Consider the following 25704-nt stretch of genomic DNA (forward strand, 5'->3'; position numbering starts at 1 on the left):
CCCTCCACCACCCGTGGCACCCCCACCCACTGCGCCTTCGGACCCCCTACCCCACCCGCAGTGTCTTCCAAACCCCTCCCCCATCTGCAGCAGCCCCTCCCCCACCCCTCCAGCAACCGCAACACCTTCGGTCCCACTACCCCACCCGCAGCACTCACCCCACCACCAACCACTCCACCTGCGGACCCCCTACACCACCTGCTCCTCCACCACCTACAGCCCCTCCTGATCCACCGCACCCTCACCCCGCTCCCTCCCTCCACCACCGCAGCGCCTCCAGGCCCCCTACCTCACCCGCAACACCTGCACCCTTCTCCACCAGCAGCGCCTCCGGAACCCCTCCCCATCCGCAACAGCCCCTCACCCGCCTCCCCCACCCACAGCACCCCCACCCCTCCCGCATCCCCTGACCCCCTCCCCATCCGCTGAACCCCCGCACTCACCCCTCCCCCATCCGCTGCACCCACTGACCCATCCCCTACACCCCCACCTCTCCAGCAACCGCAACACCTTCGGACCCACTACCCCCCCACTACCCCACCCTCAGCACCCACCCCTCCACCACCCACTGCACCTCCGGACCTCCTACACCACCCGCTCCTCCACCACCTGCAGCCCCTCCCCATCCACCGCACCCCCACCCGCAGCGCCTCCAGGCCCCCTACCTCACCCGCAACACCTGCACCCTTCCACCCTGCAGCGCCTCCGGAACCCCTCCCTCCTCCGCAACAGCCCCTCACCCGCCTCTCCCCCACCCACAGCACCTCACCTCTCCCACACTCCCGGACCACCTCCACCATCCGCTGCACCCCCGCACCCACCCCCTATCCCACCCGCGCACACACCCCTCCACCACCTGCAGCACCTCCAGACCCCCTCCCCCATCCACCGCAAATCCACACACCTGTCCCTCCACCACCCGTGGCACCCCCACCCACAGCGCCTACGGACCCCACACCTCCACACACACGGACCCTCCCTCCTCCGGACCCCTAACCCCATTCACTGCACCCCCCCCTCTCCCACCCGCAACGCCTCCACACCTCCTACCCACCCGCCACACCCCTTTCCCACCCGCAGTACCTCTGGAACCCCTCCCCCATCCAGCCCAGCATCTGCCCCTCCCGCACCTGCCCCTCCCCCACACACAACGCCCCCCCGGCCCCCTCCCCCGGTTCCCACCCGCGGCGCCTCCAGACCCCCTATGCCACCCGCCCCTCCACCACCTACATCACCTCCGGACCCCCTCCCCCATCCGCCACACCCCGCATTTGGCTCTCCCCCGCCCGCTGCACCTTTGGATCCCCTACCCCACCCACGCAGCAGGCCCTTCCCAATCCGCATCGCCTACACCATTCGCAACAGCACTGCACCCGCCACTCCCCCACCCACGTTACCCCCGCATCCACCCCTCCCCCACCCACCGCGCCCCCTGGACACCTCCCCCATCCACTGCACACCCGCACCCACCCCTTCCCCATCTGCAGCGCCTTCGGAACCCCTCCTCCATCCGCAACAGCCCTGCAGCTGCCATCCCCCACCTGCGACACCCCTGCTCCTACCCCACCCACAGCGCCTTCATACCCCCTCCCCCATCCGCGGTCCCCACTCCCCAAACCCCTTCCTGTTGCAAGGGACTACGCCCCCTTCACCATCGGAAGGCCTTTCATTGTGCAATATTCAAACACTAACAAAACTAGGAATGCAGGTAATACTCCATATATTGAACACCAGAAAGGCGTGCAGGGGTTAAGGGGGCGTAGCCCCTTCCGACGGTGTGAAGAGCGCCCGTAGGGCGCGATGAAGCACCTAGTTATATATAAAAAAAGCATAATCTGCATGACTGTTGGAGCAAGACATATTTATTAACAGAACAAATCATACTAAACAGCAGATGCTAAGGACTATGAGATGCATGCACTGTCTAGCGATAATCGCTCAGTTGCAACACCATCAAAGTTGTGACTTCATTTGTATTAAACCCATGGTGCAGTGTATCATTCAGTCCACCGTGTCGGCGGCGGGTCCTCGAAGTAGTGACGGTGAGGGAATGGCTGCAAAGCCACTCCCCCACCTGTCTGTGAATGGCCGCAGACTCCAGTAACATCATGAAACCGCATATATTCCAAAATATTCTGATTTTCGGAATATTTATGTCAACGGGTATCCGGATAACAGATACCTGACCTGTACAATCATTGGTATAGCATTAATATGCAGTTTTGCAACAACAGTTTACTTGCGGGTATATTCAATTGAAGTCGGATCCTTTCCGACATGCATTGTCAGAAAGGATCCGACAAAGCACTGTTCAATGAACAGCCAAATCCGACAGGATTTGGCCAATCTAGACAATGTCAATCTGACCGTTCTTAAAGTCAGAATGACATTGTCGGAAACATGGGCAAAACCCGTTGAATTTGGCCGCGTTTCCGACAGAAACATGCGGATTGGCGGATATTTTGCCAATCCGTGTGCTTTCCGACTTGTTGGAAAATTTAGGGCTCCATTGAATAAGTCGGAACCCCTTTCCGACCTAAAATAGTCGGAAACTACCATCTTTCCGACAAGACGGCAGTTTCCGACTTCAATTGAATATACCCCTTAGTTTTCGCTTCACAGTATTTGCATCATCTAAAATATTTATTGCTTATACTACTTTCTCTTACGTCCTAGGGGATACTGGGAATCCAGTTAGTACCATGGGGTATAGACGGGTCCACTAAGAGCCATGGGCACTATAGAAGTTTGATTAGGTGTGCTGGCTTCTCCTTCTATGCACCTCCTACCAGACTCAGTTTAAAAAATGTGCCTGGAGGAGCCGGTCACGTCTCTGGAAGCTCCTGAAGAGTTTTCTGCATTTTTCTCTTACGTCCTGGAGGATACTGGGGACCATTTAGTTACATGGGGTTATTGACGGGTCCACTAGGAGCCATTGGCACTTTAAGAATTTGATAGTGTGGGCTGGCTCCTCCCTCTATGCCCCTCCTAGCAGACTCAATTTAGAAAATGTGCCCGGAGGAGCCGGTCACGCTGAAGGAAGCTCCTGAAGAGTTTTCTGCATTTATTTTCTATGTTTGTTGTTTTCAGGCAGGGCTGGTTGGCACCAGCCTGCCTGCTTCGTGGGACTTGGGGGGGAGGGGGGGAGGGGGAGAACGTCCCAACCACTTGAAGGGTTAATGGTCTTGTTCCCTGCTGATATGACACTGAGCTCCTGGAGGAACTATTCGCAAGCCCCACCACGGTGAGCGTACATTCCCGCAGCACGCCGCCACCCCTAACAGAGCCAGAAGAATGAAGAGTGGTGAGTACTGAGCCGGCGTCCCGGTTAGTGGGGCGCCGGCCATTATGGCGACATGAGGGTACGGAGATGCACGGCTTCTAAACGGGTCGGAATGCGTCTCCAGACACAGTACACAACTACGTCTCAGTACACTGTACACAGTACCCAGACTGGCAACACAGCCTTAAAACGTTTCTCTCCATGTTAAGCACCAGATTCCTCAGCCAGTATAAAAAAAGCGGGAAGACCAAGCACCATTCAGTGATCGCGCTGAGCCAAAAAAAAAGTGGGTCCCAGGGACCCCTCACTTTTGAAAATTGGGGTCCTACCGGTCTTTTTCTGGGTCTCATCGGAATGAAGGTTCTTTTAAACTTAATGTTGTTTGGACACTACAAAAGTGTTGCAAGGTGGGGGGGATAGGGCGACAATGCTGCTGGGCTGTGTAGCATGCAGGACACCCTGCACCAGAGGTGTAACTAGACATTTTGGTGCCCTTAGGCAGAAAGTGAATTGGTGTCCCACCTCTGAGACCGAAAACTACAGGCAATGCACGCCGAAGGCGCGCCACAAATTTTTAGGGCGTGGCTTCAAGGGAAGGGGCGTGGCCACATAATAGTGCCAATTCACATTACACCACACAGTAGTGCCGCTTATACACACTGCGCCAGGTAGAGCACGTTATACACTTTGCACCAGGTAGAGCACGTTATACACTTTGCACCAGGTAGAGCACGTTATACACTTTGCACCAGGTAGAGCACGTTATACACTTTGCACCAGGTAGAGCACGTTATACACTTTGCACCAGGTAGAGCACGTTATACACTTTGCACCAGGTAGAGCACGTTATACACTTTGCGCCAGGTACAGCGCGTTATACACATTGCGCCAGTTAGAGCGCGTTATACACACTGCGCCAGGCAGAGCGCGTTATACACACTGCGCCAGGCAGAGCGCGTTATACACACTGCGCCAGGCATGAGCACTGAGGCACACTGCGCCCGGTACGAGCACTGAGGCACACTGCGCCCGGTACGAGCACTGAGGCACACTGCGCCCGGTACGAGCACTGAGGCACACTGCGCCCGGTACGAGCACTGAGGCACACTGCGCCCGGTACGAGCACTGAGGCACACTGCAGAGTGTCAGCAAAATCAGTCACCAGCCCCCCCCTATCTCACTGCGGGACCCACAGCGTTCTGGCAGCCAGTAGTTCTCTTCTCCCCCTTCCTTCCCTCCGTCTCATCTCCTCTCTCTCTCTCCTCCCTCCCGGACTATCAGGCAATTTATCACCACATCACCTGTGGTGATGAGGAAAAACACAGCCGACCACAGCTCCAGCCCCCCTCCCTCCGAAGACGCCAGCCAGGGAACCCTTACAGCTGCAATAAAGCTAGTAGTCACCGACCACTTACTCCCGGCACCAGCTGCACAGTCGCCGTGGGAACCCCGGACCCCTCAGCAAACCCAGGCAGACATTCACACGGCCGTGACTAACACGCGTCACGGCCGCAGCTATACATAATACCGCCACCAATACTTCACCGGGTGGCCATAGCGGACTGACTCACGGGAACGCACCACACGTCAGCAGGGATCGGCGTCCTCCGTGATCTAGTGGATAAAGCTGGGCAAAGTGACTGGGGCTTCCCGCGGTGCCGTCTGAGGCAGTGGCCGCGCTGCCGCTCTTGCTTTGAGAGAACACCTCAAAGGCAAGAGCGGCAGCGCGGCCACTGCCTCAGACGGCACCACGGGAAGCCCCAGTCACTTTGCCCAGCCTTATCCACTAGATCACGGAGGACGCCGATCCCTGCACCTCACCTCACCCCCCCCCCCCCCGCACTATTCACTCACCGAGTCACCCGGCCTCTGCAAGCAGTCAGGCGCCAAAGAGGAGGGGAAACTGGCTCCACCTCCTCTTTATATCATTCAGCCCGAGGCCAGCGTGTCAGTTAAAGAAATTCCCCTTACAGATTGGCTAATGAGGAGCGCGTCCCCGGGGACCCTCCCACTTTGTAAACTGGAGTCCCATGTCTTCAAAAACGGGTAAAAAACGCGCCATAGCGCGTTCTTGCGATCACTGCCATTGAAGGGGCGGGGCTTCACTATGAGAGGATCCAGCAGCTCACCAGTGCCATTTTCCCTTTGCAGTGGACACAGACGCTGACAGGACAGAGACGCGCAGCTTCTCCGGTGTGACTCCATATTACCTCAGCGGTATCAGGGTGTCATAGCAGGGGGGTGGGGAGCGACTATTAGTGTACTAAGTCCCCTATCAGGGTACTTAGTCTGCGACCCGGCTAAGCTTGGAATTAGCGATAAGGGTGCGGTTGGGGCTGGCTCCAAACAACTGTGTCTCCCTGAAGGGCTCTTTGTGGGTTAATTGTGCTTAACCTTTTCCTGTGTGTGTGCTGTCACATTTACATTATGTCAGGCAAAGAGTGTGTTTCTTGTACAACGGAGTGTTCCTCTTCACCAGGGGGCTCACTACTGGGTACTCAGGATTCACAGGCTAGCGGGACTGAACCGGAGTGGGTTAATTCTCTCAAAGGAATGATTTCCACTCTTTCTACAAAATTGTCCCGCAATGAGAAAGAGACGCAATACTTAAAACAAATTGTGGATGAGTTTATAAACAGAGACTCTCCCCAAAACAGCGTCTCAGTCCCCTCCCATTTGTCTGTAAAAGCGATCTCTGGCCCATATCCTGCAATCTGACTCTGACGCTGATGGGTCAGACTTGGAGGAGGGTGAGGTAGACTTGGAGGGAGGGGGATGTGGCTCTGTCACAGGGAATAGAGGCTCTTATAGAGGCTATCAGAAATGTTCTGCATATTCCTGATAAGCTGTCAGAGGAGAGTGAGGAATCTTATTTTAATGTAAAAAAAAAGTCCTCAGTTACTTTTCCTGTGTCAAAAGGAATTTAATACCCTGTTTGAAGAACCATGGGTTAATCCTAATAAGAAGTTTCAGTTCCCTAAAAGGTTGCTCTCATCTTTTCCTTTTCCTCTGGAGGATAGGAAAAAATGGGAAAATCCACCGATAGTGGACGCATCAGTCTCTAGGCTGTCACGTAAAAATAAGATTTTACTCACCGGTAAATCTATTTCTCGTAGTCCGTAGTGGATGCTGGGAACTCCGTAAGGACCATGGGGAATAGCGGCTCCGCAGGAGACTGGGCACAACTAAAGAAAGCTTTAGGACTACCTGGTGTGCACTGGCTCCTCCCTCTATGACCCTCCTCCAGACCTCAGTTAGGATACTGTGCCCGGAAGAGCTGACACAATAAGGAAAGGATTTGGAATCCCGGGTAAGACTCATACCAGCCACACCAATCACACCGTATAACTCGTGATACTATTCCCAGTTAACAGTATGAAATATAACTGAGCCTCTCAACAGATGGCTCAACAATAACCCTGTAGTTAACCAATAACTATATACAAGTATTGCAGACAATCCGCACTTGGGACGGGCGCCCAGCATCCACTACGGACTACGAGAAATAGATTTACCGGTGAGTAAAATCTTATTTTCTCTAACGTCCTAAGTGGATGCTGGGAACTCTGTAAGGACCATGGGGATTATACCAAAGCTCCCAAACGGGCGGGAGAGTGCGGATGACTCTGCAGCACCGAATGAGCGAACTCTAGGTCCTCCTCAGCCAGGGTATCAAACTTGTAGAATTTAGCAAATGTGTTTGACCCCGACCAAGTAGCTGCTCGGCAAAGTTGTAAAGCCGAGACCCCTCGGGCAGCCGCCCAAGAAGAGCCCACCTTCCTCGTGGAATGGGCTTTTACAGATTTAGGATGCGGCAGTCCAGCCGCAGAATGTGCAAGTTGAATCGTGCTACAGATCCAGCGAGCAATAGTCTGCTTTGAAGCAGGTGCACCCAACTTGTTGGGTGCATGCAGGATAAATAGCGAGTCAGTCTTTCTGACTCCAGCTGTCCTGGAAACATAGATTTTTAGGGCCCGGACTACGTCCAGCAACTTGGAATCCTCCAAGTCACGAGTAGCCGCAGGCACCACAAGAGGCTGGTTCAAATGAAAAGCTGAAACCACCTTTGGGAGAAATTGGGGACGAGTCCTCAATTCCGCCCTATCCATATGGAAAATCAGATAAGGGCTTTTACATGATAAAGCCGCCAATTCTGACACATGCCTGGCCGAAGCCAAGGCCAACAGCATGACCACTTTCCACGTGAGATATTTTAAATCCACGGTTTTAAGTGGTTCAAACCAATGTGACTTTAGGAAATTCAACACCACGTTGAGATCCCAAGGTGCCACTGGGGGCACAAAAGGGGGATGAATATGCAGCACTCCCTTAACAAATGTCTGAACTTCAGGTAGTGAAGCCAGTTCTTTCTGGAAGAAAATCGATAGAGCCGAAATCTGGACCTTAATGGAACCCAATTTTAGGCCCATAGTCACCCCTGACTGTAGGAAGTGCAGAAAACGGCCCAGCTGAAATTCCTCCGTTGGGGCCTTCCTGGCCTCACACCACGCAACATATTTTCGCCATATGCGGTGATAATGGTTTGCGGTCACTTCTTTCCTAGCTTTAATCAGCGTAGGAAAGAAGTAGGATCCGGCGTTCAACCGCCATGCCGTCAAACGCAGCCGCGGTAAGTCTTGGAACAGACAGGGCCCCTGCTGCAGCAGGTCCTGTCTGAGCGGCAGAGGCCATGGGTCCTCTGAGATCATTTCTTGAAGTTCTGGGTACCAAGCTCTTCTCGGCCAATCCGGAACAATGAGTATAGTTCTTACTCCTCTTCGTCTTATTATCCTCAGTACCTTGGGTATGAGAGGAAGAGGAGGGAACACATAAACCGACTGGTACACCCACGGTGTCACTAGAGCGTCCACAGCTATTGCCTGAGGGTCTCTCGACCTGGCGCAATATCTTTCTAGCTTTTTGTTGAGGCGGGACACCATCATGTCCACCTGTGGCCGTTCCCAGCGATCAGCTGAAAGACTTCTGGATGAAGTCCCCACTCTCCCGGGTGGAGGTCGTGCCTGCTGAGGAAGTCTGCTTCCCAGTTGTCCACTCCCGGAATGAACACTGCTGACAGTGCTAACACGGGATTTTCTGCCCATCGGAGAATCCTTGTGGCTTCTGCCATCGCCGTCCTGCTTCTCGTGCCGCCCTGTCGGTTTACATGGGCGACCGCCGTGATGTTGTCTGACTGGATCAGTACCGGCTGGTTTTGAAGCAGGGGTCTTGCCTGACTTAGGGCATTGTAGATGGCCCTTAGTTCCAGAATATTTATGTGTAGGGAAATCTCCTGGCTTGACCATAGCCCTTGGAAGTTTCTTCCCTGTGTGACTGCCCCCCAGCCTCGAAGGCTGGCATCCGTGGTCACCAGGACCCAGTCCTGTATGCCGAATCTGCGGCCCTCTAGAAGATGAGCACTCTGCAGCCACCACAGCAGAGACACCCTGGTCCTTGGAGACAGGGTTACCAGCTGATGCATCTGAAGATGGGATCCGGACCACTTGTCCAACAGATCCCACTGAAAGATTCTTGCATGGAACCTGCCGAATGGAATTGCTTCGTAGGAAGCTACCATTTTTCCCAGGACTCGCGTGCAGTGATGCACCGAGACCTGTTTTGGTTTCAGGAGATCTCTGACTAGAGACGACAACTCCTTGGCTTTCTCCTCCGGGAGAAACACCCTTTTCTGGTCTGTGTCCAGAACCATCCCCAGAAACAGTAGACGTGTCGTAGGAACCAGCTGTGACTTTGGAATATTCAGAATCCAACCGTGCTGTTGTAGCACCTCCCGAGATAGTGCTACCCCGACCAACAACTGCTCCATGGACCTCGCCTTTATAAGGAGATCGTCCAAGTATGGGATAATTAAAACTCCCCTTTTTTCGAAGGAGTATCATCATTTCGGCCATTACCTTGGTAAATACCCTCGGTGCCGTGGACAGACCAAACGGCAACGTCTGGAATTGGTAATGACAGTCCTGTACCACAAATCTGAGGTACTCCTGGTGAGGTGGGTAAATGGGGACATGCAGGTAAGCATCCTTGATGTCCAGTGATACCATGTAATCCCCTTCCTCCAGGCTTGAAATAACCGCCCTGAGCGATTCCATCTTGAACTTGAACCTTTTTATATAGGTGTTCAAGGATTTCAAATTTAAAATGGGTCTCACCGAACCGTCCGGTTTCGGTACCACAAACATTGTGGAATAGTAACCCCTTCCTTGTTAAAGGAGGGGTACCCTGACTATCACCTGCTGCGAATACAGCTTGTGAATTGCCTCCAGCACTGCCTCCCTGTCCGGGGGAGCTGTTGGCAAGGCAGATTTGAGGAAACGGCGAGGGGGAGACGTCTTGAATTCCAGCTTGTACCCCTGAGATACTACTTTGTAGAATCCAGGGATCCACCCGTGAGCGAGCCCACTGGTCGATGAAGTTCTTGAGATGGGCGCCCACCGTACCTGGCTCCGCCTGTGGAGCCCCAGCGTCATGCGGTGGACTTAGAGGAAGCGGGGGAGGGCTTTTGTTCCTGGGAACTGGCTGTATGCTGCAGCTTTTTTCCTCTACCTCTGCCTCTGGGCAGAAAGGACGCGCTTGCCTTTCTGGGGCCGAAAGGACTGTACCTGATAATACGGTGCTTTCTTTAGCTGTGAGGGAACATGGGGTAAAAATGCTGACTGCCCAGCTGTCGCTGTGGAAACGAGGTCCGAGAGACCATCCCCAAACAACTCCTCACCCTTGTAAGGCAAAACTTCCATGTGCCTTTTAGAATCTGCATCCCCTGTCCACTGCTGAGTCCATAAACCCCTCCTGGCAGAAATGGACATTGCACTTATTTTAGATGCCAGCCGGCAAATATTCCTCTGTGCATCTCTCATGTATAAGACTGCGTCTTTAATATGCTCTATGGTTAGCAATATAGTGTCCCTGTCTAAGGTATCAATATTTTCTGACCACGCAGCTGCAGCACTGCACATCCATGCTGAAGCAATAGCTGGTCTCAGTATAATACCTGAGTGTGTATAAACAGACTTCAGGATAGCCTCCTGCTTCCTATCAGCAGGCTCCTTTAGGGCGGCCGTGTCCGGAGACGGTAGTGCCACCTTCTTTGACAGGCGTGTGAGCGCTTTATCTACCCTAGGGGATGTCTCCCAACGTGACCTATCCTCTGGCGGGAAAGGGTACGCCATTAGTAACTTTTTAGAAATTACTAGTTTCTTATCGGGGGAAGCCCACGCGATTTTACACATATATAGTCTTAAAGGCTATATTATGTGTTAATTTGCCAAGTAAGATACTTATATTGCAGCCCAGGGCGCCCCCCCCCCAGCGCCCTGCACCCATCAGTGACCGGAGTATGTGGTGTGCCTGGGGAGCAATGGCGCACAGCTGCAGTGCTGTGCGCTACCTTAATGAAGACCGAAGTCTTCTGCCGCCGATTTCCAGGAACGTCTTCTTGCTTCTGGCTCTGCTAGGGGGACGACGACGCGGCTCCGGGACCGGACGACCGAGGCTGGGCCTGTGTTCGATCCCTCTGGAGCTAATGGTGTCCAGTAGCCTAGAAGCCCAAGCTAGCTGCAAGCAGGTAGGTTCGCTTCTCTCCCCTAGGTCCCTCGAAGCAGTGAGTCTGTTGCCAGCAGATCTCACTGAAAATAAAAAACAATGTTTGTGGTACCGAAACCGGACGGTTCGGTGAGACCCATTTTAAATTTAAAATCCTTGAACACTTATATAAAAATGTTCAAGTTCAAGATGGAATCGCTCAGAGCGGTGATTGCAAGCCTGGACGAGGGGGATTACATGCTATCACTGGACATCAAGGATGCTTACCTGCATGTCCCCATTTACCCTCCTCACCAGGAGTACCTCAGATTTGTGGTACAGGATTGTCATTACCAATTCCAGACGTTGCCGTTTGGTCTGTCCACGGCACCGAGGGTATTTACCAAGGTAATGGCCGAAATGATGATACTCCTTCGGAAAAAGGGAGTTTTAATTATCCCGTACTTGGACGATCTCCTTATAAAGGCGAGGTCCAGGGAACAGTTGTTGATCGGCGTAGCACTAGCTCGGGAAGTGCTACAACAGCACGGCTGGATCCTGAATATTCCAAAGTCGCAGCTGGTTCCTACAACGCGTCTACTGTTCCTGGGGATGGTTCTGGACACAGAACAGAAAAAAGTGTTTCTCCCGGAGGAGAAGGCCAAGGAGTTGTCATCTCTAGTAAGAGACCTCCTGAAACCAAAACAGGTGTCGGTGCACCACTGCACACGAGTCCTGGGAAAGATGGTGGCTTCTTACGAAGCAATTCCATTCGGAAGGTTCCATGCAAGGATCTTTCAGTGGGATCTGTTGGACAAGTGGTCCGGATCGCATCTTTTGATGCATCGGCTGATAACCCTGTCTCCAAGGACCAGGGTGTCGCTGTTGTGGTGGCTGCAGAGTGCTCATCTTCTAGAGGGCCGCAGATTCGGCATACAGGACTGGGTTCTGGTGACCACGGATGCCAGCCTGCGAGGTTGGGGGGCAGTCACACAGGGAAGAAACCTCCAAGGACTATGGACAAGTCAGGAGACTTCCCTACACATAAATATTCTGGAACTAAGGGCCATTTACAATGCCCTAAGTCAGGCAAGACCCTGCTTCAACACCAGCCGGTGCTGATCCAGTCAGACAACATCACGGCGGTCGCCCACGTAAACCGTCAGGGCGGCACAAGAAGCAGAATGGCGATGGCAGAAGCCACAAGGATTCTCCGATGGGCGGAAAATCATGTGTTAGCACTGTCAGCAGTGTTCATTCCGGGAGTGGACAACTGGGAAGCAGACTTCCTCAGCAGGCACGACCTCCACCCGGGAGAGTGGGGACTTCATCCAGAAGTCTTCCAAATGATTGTACACCATTGGGAAAGGCCACAGGTGGACATGATGGCGTCCCGCCTCAACAAAAAGCTAAAAAGATATTGCGCCAGGTCAAGGGACCCTCAGGCGATAGCTGTGGACGCTCTAGTGACACCGTGGGTGTACCAGTCGGTTTATGTGTTTCCTCCTCTGCCTCTCATACCCAAGGTACTGAGAATAATAAGAAGGAGAGGAGTAAGAACTATACTCGTGGTTCCGGATTGGCCAAGAAGAGCTTGGTACCCAGAACTTCAAGAAATGATCTCAGAGGACCCATGGCCTCTGCCGCTCAGACAGGACCTGCTGCAGCAGGGACCCTGCCTGTTCCAAGACTTACCGCGACTGCGTTTGACGGCATGGCGGTTGAACGCCGGATCCTGAAGGAAAAGGGCATTCCGGAGGAAGTCATCCCTACGCTGATTAAAGCTAGGAAGGAGGTGACCGCAAACCATTATCACCGCATATGGAGAAAATATGTTGCGTGGTGTGAGGCCAGGAGGGCCCCAAGGGAGGAATTTCAGCTGGGTCGATTTCTGCACTTCCTACAGTCAGGGGTGACTATGGGCCTCAAATTAGGTTCCATTAAGGTCCAGATTTCGGCTCTGTCGATTTTTTTCCAAAAAGAACTGGCTTCACTGCCTGAAGTTCAGACGTTTGTTAAAGGAGTGCTGCATATTCAGCCCCCTTTTGTGCCTCCAGTGGCACCTTGGGATCTCAACGTGGTGTTGGATTTCCTTAAGTCACATTGGTTTGAGCCACTTAAAACCGTGGAACTAAAATATCTCACGTGGAAAGTGGTCATGCTATTGGCCTTGGCTTCGGCCAGGCGTGTGTCAGAATTGGCGGCTTTGTCATGTAAAAGCCCTTATCTGATTTTCCATATGGATAGGGCGGAATTGAGGACTCGTCACCAATTTCTTCCTAAGGTGGTATCAGCTTTTCATTTGAACCAACCTATTGTGGTGCCTGCGGCTACTAAGGACTTGGAGGATTCCAAGTTGCTGGACGTAGTCAGGGCCCTGAAAATCTATGTGTCCAGGACGGCTGGAGTCAGGAAAACTGACTCGCTATTTATCCTGTATGCGCCCAACAAGCTGGGTGCTCCTGCTTCAAAGCAGTCTATTGCTCGCTGGATCTGTAGTACAATTCAACTTGCACATTCTACGGCTGGACTGCCGCATCCTAAATCTGTAAAAGCCCATTCCACAAGGAAAGTGGGCTCTTCTTGGGCGGCTGCCCGAGGGGTCTCGGCTTTACAACTTTGCCGAGCTGCTACTTGGTCAAGTTCAAACACATTTGGTAAATTCTACAAGTTTGATACCCTGGCTGAGGAGGACCTTGAGTTTGCTCATTCGGTGCTGCAGAGTCATCCGCACTCTCCCGCCCGTTTGGGAGCTTTGGTATAATCCCCATGGTCCTTACGGAGTTCCCAGCATCCACTAGGACGTCAGAGAAAATAAGAATTTACTCACCGGTAATTCTATTTCTCGTAGTCCGTAGTGGATGCTGGGCGCCCATCCCAAGTGCGGATTGTCTGCAATACTTGTATATAGTTATTGCCTAACTAAAGGGTTATTGTTTTGAGCCATCTGTTCGTGAGGCTCAGTTGTTGTTCATACTGTTCACTGGGTATAGTATCACAAGTTGTACGGTGTGATTGGTGTGGCTGGTATGAGTCTTACCCGGGATTCCAAATCCTTTCCTTATTGTGTCAGCTCTTCCGGGCACAGTTTCCTAACTGAGGTCTGGAGGAGGGGCATAGAGGGAGGAGCCAGGTAGTCCTAAATCTTTCTTAGTTGTGCCCAGTCTCCTGCGGAGCCGCTATTCCCCATGGTCTTTATGGAGTTCCCAGCATCCACTACGGACTACGAGAAATAGAATTACCGGTGAGTAAATTCTTATTTTTCCCCGTCTACTTTTGGGAAGTAACAAAGTACATTGTGTGGTGTACTGTATGTCTAGCCAAACAAAGTCCCTATTCTTGCAATTGTCTGTCACATGGATTTTTCTGGATAACACCACATTCCCAGCTGTTCCTTCCCCCTAATATTGTCTCACTAGTACTAGTTAAAATGTTTTCTCTCAAAAAGTTGATTTGTAAGTCCTTGAATCTTGTAGAATCATGAAATAGACCAGACTTAAAGTTTAGTTGTTGTTTTTTTTTTTAAATCAAATAAGTTTAGCCTAATTTGTCCATACAGTATTGCGACCACAGTAGCGCTTCCAATATGCTAAACACACGTATAAAGAGCTATCTACAGAGATGTGATCTTAGAGCGATAAAAATTAGGGTGATGTTTGTGATCCACAGTGCTCAGTGTCATCAATAGTTGTGACTAGGGAAGCCATTCCTGGGCCATTTTTTCAATCCCGGGTATCGGGATTGAAAAATGGCCAATCCCGGGATACCCGAGATTGGCTTTTACCTAGGTGGCCGCCCCCTCGCCCCGCCCCGCCCCGCACATATAACTCACCATATACAGGGGACGAGCGGGAGGGGAACATCCTGTGAACGCTGCAGGCGGCTCCCACCAGCAGCTAACAGCGCAGCGTGACCTCTCATGCTGCGCTGAGGACCCGGAAGCAGGAAGCCGGCCAGCATTTGAGCGTCCTGTGGATGCTCAACGCTGATCCCTCAATCCCCGGGATTGGAGCTTCCAATCCCGGCCATTTTTTGGCCCTAAATCCCGGGATCCCGCCGATCCCGGGATTGGCCACCATAGTTGTGACCAAATACCTCTTAATGTGTTTTGTGTTAACGTGGTTTTGCACAATCAATGAAATATGAAAAATATTTATTTCCAAGAGCTGTAACAAAGTACAACGCAGTCCCATCTGATGTGTGTAATTGATGCAGAGTCTATTCTAGTAACCAATTTATAATTTGGCAAGCATTCTATTGCCCTAGAAGTACAGGTTGAGTATCCCATATCCAAATATTCCGAAATACGGACTTTTTTGAGTGAGAGTCAGATAGTGAAACCTTTGTTTTTTGATGGCTCAATGTACACAAACTTCGTTTAATACACAAAGTTATTAAAAATATTGTATTAAATGACCTTTAGGCTGTGTGTATAAGGTGTATATGAAACATAAATGAATTGTGTGAATGTACACACACTTTGTTTAATGCACAAAGTTATAAAAAATATTGGCTAAAATTGCCTTCAGGCTGTGTGTATAAGGTGTATATGTAACATAAATGCATTCTGTGCTTAGATTTAGGTCCCATCACCATGATATCTCATTATGGTGTGCAATTATTCCAAAATACGGAAAAATCCGATATCCAAAATACCCCTGGTCCCAAGCATTTTGGATAAGGGATACTCAACCTGTATTACCAAAAACACTCTAGAAACAGCATTCTAGCGTGTAATATCCAATATTCCTATAGAAAGCATTCTAGTGACCCTTATACAGTGGAATGAACATTCGAATGTTTTTTGGAATACATATTAAAAACAGTCATCTTTCCCCAACAGGATATTTACTGGTGACGATGTGGCCAAATGGGTACATTCTTATCTGGCGGGAGAGTGTCCGATCTCACCTTCTTTCTTGAAGGAATGTTTTTCTCACATTGCAAATGTTACCTCCATTCAGTTTTCTTCTGATCCCCTCACACTTTCGCTACACATACTCATCCCTAATATTCCTAAATCTGCAAATAAACTAATTTGGAATATGTGTAATTCTGCCAAGACTCAGAAGCCAAGAATGGCAAGAAACCCCTTCCACCTATCCTAGCGGTGGTTGTTAATAAACTATAGATTGTTGCACAAATGGAATATATGTCCAGCCTACTTAATGATACAGTGCACTCTATAAAGAAGGCCTGGAATCCCTAGTGACAATATCACAGTTCCTTCTTGCCTAGCTCATCAATTTTAGTGACGATACTCCTCTCTTCACCCCCCGGGGATTTCCTTTGTTTCTGCACTGGCAGATTGTTCCCACCTTTTACTGACCACACTCCCCCACAAACAAACACGCACACCCCGTTTTTGCTTTTCGCATACCACCTTGACCTATGTTTTCCTTACCCTGTGTCCCCCATTGTTTTCTTGTTGTCATTACCAAATCAAATCGGTTACATGTATGAAATCTCAACGACTTACAGAGCCAGACTGGACATTTGACACTGCATGATGCCAGAAGGGCTGATCCAGCCACACAGCGTGCCTGGCTGAGTAGGGCAGCATCCCAGCACTCAAATGGCAGCTTGGCATACAGATGGATGGGGGTGTGCTGTGAGGCCAGGCCCCTGTGACTCGTGGCACGCCCCCATGAGCCATGGATGTCCCCCATTCAGCAGTGCTCAGTCATGATCATGCCCCCTTCAGCCCTTACCACACACCCCTTGTCGTGTGCGTGCACAGGCTGATGTGCCAGGGCTGTTTCACGATCCCAGTCTGGCCCTGCTAGAGGCCCTTCTCTTTGCCGTCTTTTCTGCTTGGGATACGGGTACATCCTTGGCCCCACATATACCTCTCTCGATGGTGATGGTTACAGTGGCCAAACAAATCATGTTGAAGCATTGGATCATAATAACCTATGTGACCTGGGTGCTCCACCATGAACGGAGGATGGCCACCTCTGACCTAGAGAAAGGGGTGATAACGTTTAACAAGAAATGGGGCACATATATTGTAAAATTACCAAACCAAATGCAGGTATCCATATGGAAGATATTTGAGAATACGAAATTGTTCCTATTGTGTCAACTCGCCTCATAAGAATGATTCTGACTTCTGTATGCTCCATTGGATTGGCCCTGTTCCAGACAAACTGGGAGGAAGGTACCCCTGTCAGTCCCTCCACCTCCTCTGGCCCCTCCCTCCCTCCTACCCCTTCCTTGCCCCCCCCCCCTCCCCCAGCTTCCTGAATTATCTATAATGTATGAATGTGTAAAAGATGTAGTAGTGATAGTTATCCCTCTCGAAAAATTATGATCTGGATTCATCCTAGATACAATTTATTCTATATTACTATATGCACTTTTTTTAGATTCCTCCCTTTCCACTTTTCCTTTTCTATTTTTTTTCCTTTCCCTGTTTTCTTTATCTGTTGTGCATTTCTTTAGCTGGACAACAGAACCTAAAATAAACAGTAGATAAAATCTAGAGCAATACTATGACATACTACAAATGAATAATGTATGCATTTGTTGTTTTGTTCCAATTTGTTTTATTTTGAAAAGTTGTATTGTACATTTCACCTTTTGCTGTACAATAAAAATTAATTTATAGTAAAGCAAACCAAAAAAGTCCTCTGATGTCATAGAAAGTTCTTTAATAGGACACCTTTATTCCCCATTTGGCTTTGACATTTAACTATGTCAAGAAGAAGGGTTGGGGGCTGGGGGTATTGTTCTGGTATCCGGACTCCAGGTCGACAACAAAAAAGGTCGACGCCAATTGGTCGACACACCTTAGGTCGACATGGACAAAAGGTTGACAGGAACAAGGTCGACATGGAAAAAGGTCGACATGAGTTTTTTTGGGTTTTTTTGCTGAACCTTTTCATACTTAACGATCCACGTGGACTACGATTGGAACGGTAATCTGTGCCGAGCGAAGCGGAGCGAAGGCACCATGCCCGAAGCATGGCGAGCGAAGCGGTGCACTAATTGGAGTTCCCGGTCACTCTACGAAGAAAACGACACCAAAAAAACATAAAAAACTCATGTCGACCTTTTGTCCATGTCGACCTTTTGTCCATGTCGACCTAAGGTGTGTCGACCAATTGGCATCTACCTAAGGTGTGTCGACCTTTTTGTTGTCGACCCTGAGTCCCAGACCCATTGTTCTGACACCACACATTCCAATGTTCTCATTAACCCTAAATCCAGTGAAGGTACCGCAACTTTTGAAAGTAGCTGCTGTGACGTGACCTGTTTTTGCATGGAAGCACACAGGATCTAGGATAAGTACCCAGACCCATGTGTTTTTGCACCCGTGATTGCGAAAATGGGTCATTTTATTGGAGAATTTGGGCAGGAGAAATAAAAAAACCTGATATTTGCTGGTTTACAGGGCTAATGGGATAGCACTGGGTGTGGTTATTAGCCACGGTAAATTTAACGCTGCTAATAGGATACCTGCCTTAGTTTATTCTAAGAAGTACACTACATGATTGCAATTACAAGTAACAAATTATGTAATAGGGTATGTATTTATAGTAATATCTAAGAATTTACTTTACATGCCACACAAAACTGATCAAATGATATACTATTCAACCAATGATTGATAGTATCCAACAACAACATGTCACTGGAATTTGTGTTTTTAATTGTAGTTCTTGGTAAAAAAAAAACAACAACTTTTTTTTAATGTATGTAGTCCTATCTAAACAATTATCCATTGTTTCACTTACATAATAAATCATGTGACTATTGACTTGCTTGCCATTTAGAGAAGAGCAAACTGAATTTCAACTTTTCGGTCTCCTTTCTGTATAAAAAAAAAAACACGTCATCTATGTAATGAAACCTACACACTTTCCCCCCCTCCAAATAAAAGCATCTTCCCAATAGTTCATGTGCAGTGGAAAAGTCTGTTAAACCAGGATTATTCTATATGATATAAAATCTTTGTCTGTTAGGGGAATTTGCCTCACACAGCAGGGGATTATGTGTTGTATTGTGATGTGTGATTATTATTATGTGGATGTATTTTAGTATCACATAGATCACCTAATATAATTGAGATCTGCAGACTTTTCACCTCTGTGGCATATCTTTTCCAAAGTGCGGGTTTATAGAAGAGGAGATGTTGCCAATAGCAACCAATCAGACTCTAGCTATTCTCTTCTAGAAGGTGCTAGATAAATAAGTAGAATCTGATTGATTGGTTGCTATGGCAACATCTCCACTTCCAGAAACCTGCATTTTTGTAAATATACCCCTGGTACACCTGGATTTTTTTTTGTGAGGAGGGAAAAGATAGTAGGAGATAGACATTTTTAGCTGTACAACTACCTGTTAGTGTTTTCTTTTTTTCACGCTTAACAGTTTACGTGATATTTGATCGTGATCAAAAAAAATTCAGGAAATTTGGAAATGGCAATAATTGTAAATTATTTCAATTATTTCATCAATTAATTTTTATGCCTACCAGCAAGATTAAGTCATGATGTTGTCCTTTATCATGACCTCCTGATTTGGCTCACCCAATCAGAGCAGCTGAATTTACCAAAAATCCTCTGCTACTGTATCTCACAATACATTTCAACCACTAGATGATGGAAACATGTCAGCAGTAGTCATGCCACTCAAGCTTAATGCAGACTGAAAGAACAAAGGAAATACCACAGGAAAGTTAGTTTCTCTTATGTCCTAGAGGATGCTGGGGTCCACATTAGTACCATGGGGTATAGACAGGTCCACCAGGAGCCATTGGCACTTTAAGAGTTTGAGAGTGTGGGCTGGCTCCTCCCTCTATGCCCCTCCTACCAGACCCAGTTTAGAAAATGTGCCCGGAGGAGCCAGTCACAGCTAGGGGAGCTCTCCAGAGCTTTTTTTAGTAAAATTTTATTTTAGAGTTTTTTTTATTTTGCAGGGAGGCTGCTGGCAACAGCCTCCCTGCAGCGTGGGACTAAGGGGGGGGAGTAGTGTCTACCCTGCGGGGTCTGAGCCACTTACTCCGCTGACATGACACTGAGCTCCTGAGGGGTCAGATCTTTGCCCGCCGCAGGGGATCGCTCGCCCCAGCAGCATGCCGCCACCCCCTTACAGAGCTGAAGAATCGGTGGCGAGTGAGGCACCGACCCCCCTAGCAAGTGGGGGGTCGGTGTGAAGATGGCGGCAGCAGGGTACCGGAAGGCTCAGCGGTACATGGTGCGGCGCTCTGAGGGGCGCCCTGAGCCAGCGCTACACCCTACACTGGTCCAAAAGCCTGTCGGGGTCCCCGGATCTCAGCCAGCACTCAATCCTCAGGCCAGTATAATCCTATGAAGAACGTGAAGACAGCGCCATTTTGGGGGTGGAGCTTCTCCTCAGAGCGGACCCAGCAGCGTTCAGCACCATTTTCCTGCCTGCACAGCGCTGATCAGGAGAAACAGGTCCCTCCACAGCAACTCCAGCTATCTGTAAACGGTACCAGGGGGTTGTAGAAGGAAGGGGGAGGCTGCAATATGATTGTGTATCCTATTAAGGTGCACAGTCAGCGCTGAAAAGGGGTTTCCCTTTGGTTAGAAGCGCTGTGTGTGGGTTGGCTCCAATCTCTGTGTCTCTTGCGATTCTTGGGGGGGGGGGGGGGGAGAAACTCTGTCTGCCTTCCACTGTGTGTGAAGTGTTTGGTGGTCTCCTTTAGCTATGTCCAGGGACACTGGTCATATGCTGCGGAGGATGTGTCCTCCCAGGATGATCCCATGCCATGTAATCAGGATGGCATTGGTTTAGCACAGATTCCATCTAGGGAACCTGAGTGGTTTTCCTCTATCAAATCTTGGATTTCTCAGATTTCAGACAGGGTTGCAAGTAATGAATCTGCAACCCAGGTATTACAGAACTCTATGGCAGTATGGCCCGATTCTGGTACCTCAGGACGCTCCGCTATGTAACCCCACAAACGTGTGCTTGTTCATGTCACGCAAGATGACACGGATACCAATTCTGACACCACAGACGGTAATGGGGATGTGTTGCGGGGGTCTGCCTCTCTTGCAAAGGGAGTGCAATTGATGATAGAGGCTATCAGGGATGTGTTGAATATTAATGATACCACACCTGAGCAGGTTGAGGAGGCTTTTTTCATTGAAAATAAGAAAGCCTCGCTAACCTTCCCTGCATCAAAGGAATTAAATGCTATATTTGAGAAAGCATGGGAAAACCCTGAGAAAGAATTCCAGATCCCTAAAAGGGTCCAGGTGGCATTCCCTTTCCCTGAGGATAGAAAAAAATGGGAAAACCCGCCAATTGTTGACGCATCTGTGTCCAGACTCTCAAAAAAGGTGGTTTTGCCTGTTCCGGGATCTACCGCCTTAAAGGAGCCGGCTGCTCGCAAAATTGATAATACACTTAAATTAATGTACACCGCTTCGGGGGCCATATTACGTCCCACAGTTGCTAGTGCACGGATTGCAAAAGCTATAGTTAAGTGGTCAGGCACCTTACTTGAGGATTTGGATACGATGGGTAAGGGTGATGTTGAATAGCTTTTGCGTAACATTCACAATTCAGCAGGTTTTATGGTAGAATCCATGAAAGACCTGGGTTCCATGGCTGCGGGAATCTCTTCCATGTCTGTTTCGGCTCGTCGGGGACTGTGGCTGCGCCAGTGGTTGGCCGACACGGAATCCAGGAACAGCGTGGAGTCCCTACCCTACACAGGTCAAGCTCTCTTTGGGGAAGCTTTGGATGCGTGGATATCCACGGCTACGGCGGGTAAGTCTCCGTTTCTTCCCTCAGCTGCACCTGCTCCGAAGAAATCCTTCTCTTCATCAGCATCACAGTCCTTTCGGCCTAACAAGCCTAGAAAGACCAAACCGTCCAATACCTTCTTTAGGGGAGGTCGAGTTAAATCCAGGAAACCTGCTGACACAGGTTCCCAGGAACAAAAGCCTGTTTCAGGTACGCCAAAGTCTTATGCATGACAGTGGACAGCGCAGAGTGGAAGCAGGGCCAGTGGGAGCGATACTCAGACAGTTCAGTCACATCTGGGTATCGTCCGGCCTGTATTCCTGGGTGATAGATATTGTGTCCCAGGGTTACAGGCTGGAATTTCAAAATCTCCCTCACCGATTTTTTTCAAATCAGGCTTGCCAGTTCTACTGGCAGACAGAACTGTCCTACAAGAGGCTGTACAGAAGTTGGTGGAGGCACAGGTCATTGTGCCAGTTCCTCCTCATTTGCAAACCACAGGTTACTATTCGAACCTTTTCGTGGTACCGAAACCGGATGGTTCGGTCAGGCCCATTCTGAACCTAAAATCACTGAACCCCTTTCTAAAGGAGTTCAAGTTCAAAATGGAGTCTCTCCGGGCTGTGATATCAGGTTTGGAAGAGGTATACATTCCTTACAAATGCTTCATAAATCTTCCAATCCACATTGAGTTCTGAATATTATCCACTCCACATGTGGGGGTAAAAACATAAAATTTCATGTGCAGTAAAACAGGTTTATTACAGTACACACAGATAAAACACTCCAATATTCCACAGTGATGCCCCTGAGGGACCGAACAATTACCAGATGCAGTGGAGAACTGATGGTAAGCAGTTCTCAACAAAAGCTCTTATTACTCATCCAAAAGAGAAAACCACCCGGGTAGGCAAACTCAGGATAAGGATCAGTCTGGTCTCTGCTCAGCACCCTTAGGACAGCTCCGGAAATTTTGAGTCCGCTAACACAGACAGCCAACGCGTTTCAACCCTTTTTACTAGGGTCTTTCTCAAGGCAATGTGTTAGCATGTAGTTCCTACAGTCCTTTAAACTATGATTTGACCAATCCCAGGATTCCGCCGTCAGCTTCATTTTCCCGCCTTTTTCGGACTCCCACCTCCTAATAGGAAATACATCATATTCCTTCATCCACGCTGGCTCACCCAGCGGTTCATCTCTCGCCGTGTTCCCCACAGGAAACACGTCATCTAGAGCGGCCGCTGGTCACAGCCGGAAGTTGCCCGCAAACGCCGTCATCACGTACTTCCGCTCCGTGGATGTTTTGGCGGAAGTGTTCAGCAAACCCCATAGACGGCCGGGTGGAAGTGTTCGAATAGTGAATGTAAACAAACATTTTTACTAATAATGTCCACATTGAGTCCTTTAATAAAAAACACCTATTATAGAGATAGAAACATTAAAAAATGGAGTATTAACTGATATAACACCAAAAATAGCAGCATAAATGGATAAACAAAAGTGCATGAAGCTAACTAATAGCAGCATAGATAGATAAAAGTCACAGTGCTGGCTACAAGAACCATTTCAGTTCAAAATCACTGTTTAAACCGTGTGGTTGTAGTGTGTTACATTCATAAATTAGCTGCATCTCACTCTTAGCCAAACGTGAAGCAATGTCCCGCTGGCGGAGATTACATTTTAAAAGTTTAATACCCGCAAACCTAATGATGTGTTTAGGGGAACAATTATGAAACTTCTTAAAATGAGACGATAGGGCATGGGTTTCAAGTCCCTTTTTTATGTTACGATAATGTTCCCCAACCCTCACTTTAAGCGCTCGAGAAGTACGGCCAATATAAAATAAGTGACATGTGCACTCAATACAGTAAACAATATTGCTTGTATTGCACATGATAAAATCCTTAATAAAGACATTTTCTCGAGCGCTTAAAGTGAGGGTTGGGGAACATTGTCGTAACATAAAAAAGGGACTTGAAACCCATGCCCTATCGTCTCATTTTAAGAAGTTTCATAATTGTTCCCCTAAACACATCATTAGGTTTGCGGGTATTAAACTTTTAAAATTTAATCTCCACCAGCGGGACATTGCTTCACGTTTGGCTAAGAGTGAGATGCAGCTAATTTATGAATGTAACACACTACAACCACACGGTTTAAACAGTGATTTTGAACTGAAATGGTTCTTGTAGCCAACACTGTGCACTTTTATCTATCTATGCTGCTATTAGTTAGCTTCATGCACTTTTGTTTATCCATTTATGCTGCTATTTTTTGGTGTTATATCAGTTAATACTCCGTTTTTTTAATGTTTTTATCTCTATAATAGGTGTTTTTTATTAAAGGACTCAATGTGGACATTATTAGTAAGGATGTTTGTTTACATTCACTATTCGAACACTTCCACCCGGCCGTCTATGGGGTTTGTTGAACACTTCCGCCAGAATATCCACGGAGCGGAAGTACGTGATGACTGCGTTTGCGGGCAACTTCCGGCTGTGACCAGCGGCCGCTCTAGATGACGTGTTTCCTGTGGGGAACACGGCGAGACATGAACCGCTGGGTGAGCCAGCGTGGATGAAGGAATATGATGTATTTCCTATTAGGAGGTGGCAGTCCGAAAAAGGCGGGAAAATGAAGCTGACGGCGGAATCCTGGGATTGGTCAAATCATAGTTTAAAGGACTGTAGAAACTACATGCTAACACATTGCCTTGAGAAAGACCCTAGTAAAAAGGGTTGAAACGCGTTGGCTGTCTGTGTTAGCGGACTCAAAATTTCCGGAGCTGTCCTAAGGGTGCTGAGCAGAGACCAGACTGATCCTTATCCTGAGTTTGCCTACCCGGGTGGTTTTCACTTTTGGATGAGTAATAAGAGCTTTTGTTGAGAACTGCTTAGAGAGTGTGGGTGAGATTCACTTGTTCCGGAGAGAGTGGAAGATGTTGTGTGAAGCCCCTGAGGAGCCAACACCTCAAAGGGTATGCCGCATCTCCAATAAGGTGCACCGGGATCTCCACCCCATCAACAAACTTTGATTTCTGTAATGGGAAAAAAAAATATATATATAGTATAGGTGGCATACATAATGTTCAGGAAAGTACAGGGAATAATTATGAATTCCAACAATCTAATCCTGACATGGGTGAGATAAGTATCCTAAACCCTCCCCCACCCTAGCGCCTAACCCTCTTTCCACAGCCTAGCCCTACCCTCCATCCATCCTTACCCACCTTCGGGGTCACAGCTGTGAGGATCCTCGCTGCAAACCTTTCCCATATTCCATGGTGAAACTGAACGGTGTCAAACTTGCGTGCCTCCAGCTGTTGTGGAACTACACATGCCAGCATGCCCTGCCACAGTTGCAGCACCCCCAAATAGAAAATTTGTGCCAGGGGCATGCTGGGAGGTTTAGTTCCACAAGCTGCTATAGATTAACACCCCTGCTACACAGCGTAAGAGGCCGGCCCTATACCATAATTGCAATCTATTGTATTATTATTCTGCTCTGAAAAATATAACCCATTAAAAGAGATATATTACCTCTCTAGGGAACAACCAGCCATGTTGGTTCTCCTCTGCAATCTGGAACAATTCAGAGTTGCCAAGTACCCAGGAGTCGTGAGCACGACCTGGCCAGCCAATGAAGTTTAACAATACACATCTCTGATAAGCTTCCACGGTCGCCCAGAAAGCTTGTCCATACCTGTGGTCTCTGGTCAACAATGATCGATTAGTCGTGCTGGTAAATCTCAGGGTAGATGAAATGCTGCCCACAATTAGGGCCCTCCTCCTGCGCAAATACCGGCGTCAAGTATTAGCCCTCTCCGCCAGAAATTGTTCCCTTCTCCTCTTGGCATAAGACTGTGCCAGGTAGCACAGTGCAAGCACGTGCATCAGGCTCTCATTTGCTGTGTGAAACAGCAAAAAACAGCAAGAACTCAGGGCTACTCAGCAGTACCTCGTCGGCCATGGTTGATGCAATGCTGTGAGCAGTCACCACCCACTTTTCATGACCTCATCTCTGTGTGCCATAAAAACAGTCTATTGCAAACAAGTCTATTGCAGGGCTGACATGGGTTCTGTCTGAAAAGGGTCGACCAGGGAATAATCTGGGTTAAATGTGCTGTGTGAAATGGGGTTAGAAACTGTAACCCGTGT

The 25704-nt window shown here is 49.0% G+C and overlaps 1 protein-coding gene across 3 annotated transcripts in view; it reads left to right on the plus strand.

The window, feature by feature from the left end:
* ARHGAP40 (Rho GTPase activating protein 40) overlaps nucleotides 1-25704 on the plus strand; it is a 157986-nt gene that overhangs the window by 7655 nt on the left and 124627 nt on the right. The window contains exon 2 of one of the 3 annotated variants that reach the window (XM_063960261.1): nucleotides 15666-15696. The exons of the other annotated variants lie outside the window; for them this stretch is intronic. Within the exon in view, the coding sequence (XP_063816331.1) occupies nucleotides 15683-15696 (14 nt within the window). The 5' untranslated portion in view covers nucleotides 15666-15682. The remainder of the gene's footprint in view (nucleotides 1-15665; nucleotides 15697-25704) is intronic. 3 annotated transcript variants of the gene reach the window in all.

This window comes from Pseudophryne corroboree, chromosome 3 (assembly GCF_028390025.1).
Source record: "Pseudophryne corroboree isolate aPseCor3 chromosome 3, aPseCor3.hap2, whole genome shotgun sequence".
Lineage (NCBI taxonomy): Eukaryota > Metazoa > Chordata > Amphibia > Anura > Myobatrachidae > Pseudophryne > Pseudophryne corroboree.